This window comes from Poecilia reticulata, linkage group LG13 (assembly GCF_000633615.1).
Source record: "Poecilia reticulata strain Guanapo linkage group LG13, Guppy_female_1.0+MT, whole genome shotgun sequence".
In the NCBI taxonomy this organism is placed as follows: Eukaryota; Metazoa; Chordata; class Actinopteri; order Cyprinodontiformes; family Poeciliidae; genus Poecilia; species Poecilia reticulata.
Window position 1 is genome coordinate 14,363,169 of NC_024343.1, and position 5,090 is coordinate 14,368,258.

Here is a 5,090-nt window from a genome sequence, read left to right on the forward strand (position 1 = left end):
ATATATAAATGTTTTATAACTTCTGGAAAGAAACATGCGATCACTACTCCTGAAAGGTGCTCAGTTAGGAATTCTCTGATTAATATAGAAAAAACAAACCACAGATAAACTGTAGATGTTATAAAAAGCTGAGGCAATTTTTGTCTGGACAGGTGGCAACCTGTCCAGACAAAAATACAGAACTATTCAATGCTAAAAGGTACAACAAAGAATCAAACTATTAACCCAGCAAAATTACAAACAGATCTTTTTGTTTTGCACCTCCTCTGGTTTTCATGGTGGCTTAGGAAGATCCAACATTTGTTGCCAAAATCCAGGCTGACTTTCCTACTTCAAAAGCTGCGTTTCGGAGAACTTTTTCTTCTCTTCACTAATTGCACTCTTATTAGTGTGGCCGTCTTTCCTGCCAATCAGCTAAATATAATAGCAACTTTAACTGCAAGCAGTACTTTTTACAAGAAAGAAATGTGACATGCAGATATCTAAATGCAAAATACAAATTGCTCTGATTCCATATTAATCTACTAACATTGTGTGATTCGTTTTGTTTCCCACAGTGCTGGGGATTCTAATAACCGGGGGCTCCGTGTTCAGGGGGCGTCTGGAAGTCTGTGGCTCTGATCTTCTTCAGGACTGCCTCAGGTCATTGGGCACATCCGCTGCTTTCTTATGGGGAAACCTTATGTACACAATTACGCTCACAACCACACATGTACACTTGTGTGTGGTGTGTCGAGCAGGGCACAGTAATAAAAATAATAAATAAATAAATCATTTTTATTTTCAGCAGTAACTGGGCAACAGGCAGAATACATACACACTTCCCTAAAGACAATTTAGCAAAACCAGATAATATAAAAGTCGTGTATTTGGACCATAGGGAAAAAGTCATAGTACCCAGACAGAACCCACACATATATCTGGAGTCCAGATCAGATTTAATCCCAGAACATTCTTACTGCAAGTCAACTGTGCAAAGCAACCTTAACCACCACAATTAGTAATTGCATGTGTTTTGCCATTGGACTATAAATTTATAGCTGACCTGATGAGAAACATGTATCCTGGAGTCCCACCAAGCGAGATGATGAAGGAGGTTATGACAGAGAGAGCTAGGAAGTACGGAAACATCCTGTCGCAGTCCTCCTTGTTGAGGCACTGACCTGTTCCGGCCGTAAAGTTACCAGTCACACCGACGCAGCTACAGTTAGAGAAGACCTGGAGAGAGACACACAGTCGCACATAAAGCAGGACAAACACATGTACACATATGCAAACTCTCAACAATACTGTGGCTAAATAAGAACGCAGCGCGCAAAGCACAGCTTTCTGTTTTGTTCCTTTTGAACAAAACAGCTTTCTTCTTCTGACCTTAGCTGTGCATTACAATGCACAGCTAAGGTCAGTAAAATGCACCTAAAGGTGCTCTACATACAACACCAGATAAATAGTGAGAAAACGTACTGTGTTTTTCCCTGAGCCTGTAGAAGTAGTGCAACCAGCCAGACAAGGAGAGACATATGTGATGTCATTCTGTCCACAGACTGGGTCCCACTCACTCGATGAACAAAAGCAATCTGAGTTGCAGGGCATGAAAAGTGAGTTTTTGTCATAGGATATACTATCCACACTGGAAGGCAGAGAACAGAAAGACAGTGTTACAAAATAAACATAAAAATGATTAAATAAGAATTTAACACAAACTTGCCAAATCAATGACACCGATGATGCTAATCCATCAATGTCATCATTGATGGACATTGATGGATTAACTATAAAGTATGACCCATTGTATTTTAAATCTAGCTGTAATAAGTTAATAGGTGTTAATGGAAACATTTAAACAGAAGTTTAACTTGATTTACCTAAATAAATCCAAGCCACACAAACGAGATTTTGTTAAAACTACGGCTCCCTATTTCACTTGAATGCTTTACCTACAACTACGGTCAGAATTATTAGCCTCAGTAAAGAGACGTATATGTTTGATATAAAGTCCAACGCTGATTGATTACTTACGACTGGTGGGAAAGTTAATTTCATGCTAAGGTGTGTTTTTAACATTTTTCAAATGAATTGTCAGATTTACCTTGGAAGTAAAGAAAGCAGAGGAGGGATTTTAATTGTGGCCGTATCATTTAAAATTATTATTATTTTTTTTTTACAATTCCAGACATTTATAATATATTAATAATAAAATTGTGCGAGTTCATCAGGGGAAAGGTTGGGGGGGGGGTTAATAATTCAGAATGTGTTGACATAATTGAGACGTACTTGTTGTATGACACCGTCACTCCGGCTACTTTGGCGTTCTCACAGCTCATTGTGAAGAACAACATTGACAGGACATATCCAATCAAGGAGGTGCAAAAAGCAAACTTTGCTGCTCCCATGATGTTCAGTTTCAGCCTCTTCATCAGCAGACCACCAGAAAACATCCCCAGTGCCACAGCAGGGATATTGATCACACCTGAAAATAACGATCAATTATTATGTCAGATGCGACATTTCAAAATAAGATTAATTGTGATTTTTGACAGAGGTAAGCACAAGAACGCAATTTATTTTTGGGGCACTTTTAGTAGAATACTATGACGACCCAAGCAGCCATGAAAAATAACTTGAAATGCTTTTTTTATTTTATGCTCTGATACCTCCATTTAACATGAGAGCAAAGAGACCATCTTTGATCTGCTCACGTCATTAACTGTGGTTACTGATTTTTGATTCTCTTTCATATGCATCCAGTTCGGGCAGCGCAGTCGTCTCCTTTAATGAGACCAGATGAGCCTAGATATTTTCATTTTATTCTCTGAACTTCATTAAGTATTTCATTTCATGTGCAGAGCAGTTCTCGTATTCACAAAGCTGGAAGTGTAGCAGTCAGGGCCGCTGGTAGGATGAATTACAATGCACAGCTAAGGTCAAAATAATTAATTCCTCTGACAAATTTAGGCTCAAAATCAGTTTCATTTAACCAAAAATTTTGTTCATACCCTTCATCAAAATAGTGACCAGCTTTTAACATGTTGTCCTTGGCGTTGAGCCAACTGTATAAGCTTATAACAACTGTAGAAGTTACAAACAAGTCAGAATCAGTACTGAGGAGGCAAAGTTGATGGTGAGAATTTGATTGAAACATAATAAAACAAAAACCAGGAGAACACAGTGGGCAAGAGAAGATACAAACAGGTACCAAAAGAATCCAGCAGTAATTGAGTGGAGCTTTTAAACAGAGGAGTTTGATTATTGACAAGCAACAGGTGGCAGATTGGCAACCAGGTGCAAGTGAGAGAGGAGACCAGACAAGAATGCTGAGGAAGGGAGAGAGAGAGAGAAACGGCATAAAGGAGCAAGGAGGAAACAGTGCTAGTACAATTCTGGTAGAGTAACTATGGCAACAGAAAACTAATGAACAAAACTAGAAAATCCGGAAAAAAACAACAACAAAAAAACAACCCAAGATCCTGGTGTGGAGGGGGTGTTGCCTTGGAAGAATGGGAAAGTAGAAAATAAGTAAAAGCTGGAGTTCTGGTAGAGACAAGTTAGAAGTACATAAAGGACGTGGTTCTGAGGAACCCAACAAAGTAAGTGGGTAGGCTACAAAGAAGCCTGGAGTCTGGAGGATTTCTATGAAGGTGCAGGAACCTCGGAGGTCATTGAGGATGCCAGCGTTGATGATGTAGAGGTTCTGGAGGTCAGCTGTACAGGAACTTGGAGGCTGATGGCTGGTATTGCAGAGGGTCTATAGGAATAGGAATCTCGATGGCCGGCAGCAGCAACAGTAGTCAGAAGTCTTGAGACGACAGAAAGCCTTGGAGCCCGCAGATCAGCAGAGCAGCTGATTCTCTGGAGGCCAGCAGCTGAAAGACCTTTGAGGTAAACCAGATGACAGCAGAGTCCCCATGAGGATTCCTGGAGATGACAGCTTACTGGGAACCAAACCAAGGCTCAGGACCTGGGCAAGATTACCCACAAAGGAGCTCTGGTTTTGGGGAAGATGACCTATGCAGAAGCTCTGGGCATCCATGGAGAAGTTCTGGAGATGAAAAAGACCCATGATGGAACTCTGCAGTGTGGTACCCAAGAGGAGGGACTGCTGGTTTTGCTGTAGTGGATGCAGAGGCTGCTGCTGACAGAGGAATTGCTGCTACCGCCAACAGACAGGCAACTTGTGTTCCAGCAGGTATTGGAGCTGCTGGTTTTCAGGGGCAAAGAGCAGGTTTTAAGGTTATAAAGCATGGTGCCAGCTGTTGGTCAAAATATTTATGGCTCAACTGATGTGGAGGAGTAGTGAAGGCCCCAGTCTGACTTCCCAGAGAAGCCTGGAATAGAGGTGACAGCCAGATCCCCAGGAGGAGCAGTGGAGGCATCTTTGTGGTGGTGGCATCAGCGTTGGAGGACTAAAGCAGCAGCAGGAATGGAAACTGGTGCTGACACGGATGCAGGGCAGATTGGCAGGTGACCGAGGTGGATTGAAGTATATTTCAGCCAAGCCTATCTGACGGACCAGGTTGCACCCCTCACCCCCAACAGCTCCACAAAGCCCAAGGAGGATTAGTGAGGAGTCCAGTCATTAAGGGCTTAAAGGCAATCAACCGCCACATTGAAGTGCCTGGCAGCTGAACAGTGCTTGGCCACGGTGTCAACGTAAAGCCTATCAGTTGTTCCTAAATAATCAATTTCTACGAAAATTTAATCTGCCAGTTCTTGTCGGCTGGTTTCTTCTGTCAAGATGTTTGGTTGTCGATGGGACCCAAATGTAGACAAACAGAGACGATGAGTTGACGGCGAGAATGTAATGACAAAACGATGAAGCAAAGACTCACAGGAGAACACGGGGAAGTGAGAGCAGGAACAAGCAGGGACCAGAATGCATCGAGTGGGTGGAGCTTTAAAGCAGATGAGCTTGATCACTGACAAGAAACTGATACCTGAGTGAAGTTGGCCCCCCCACCTTCTTCAAATCAGACAAAATTGGTGTCAAACGTTTGTGCTACGTTTGTGCTGGTTTGTGCAGCAAAATTTTTTGTTTGTGCCGCTATCATTTTAAAGATATAAAGAAATGTTTCTAGAGGTCATCCAAGGTC

General features: G+C 41.9%; 1 protein-coding gene across 1 annotated transcript in view; it reads right to left on the reverse strand.

The window, feature by feature from the left end:
- The window catches only part of LOC103474526 (solute carrier organic anion transporter family member 1C1-like), a 41,860-nt gene that overhangs the window by 8,357 nt on the left and 28,413 nt on the right, over positions 1-5,090 (reverse strand). The window contains exons 10-12 of the mRNA XM_008425575.2: positions 2,275-2,470; positions 1,465-1,630; positions 1,046-1,218 (exon numbers count right to left, since the gene is read on the reverse strand). Of these exons, the coding sequence (XP_008423797.1) occupies positions 1,046-1,218; positions 1,465-1,630; positions 2,275-2,470 (535 nt within the window). The remainder of the gene's footprint in view (positions 1-1,045; positions 1,219-1,464; positions 1,631-2,274; positions 2,471-5,090) is intronic.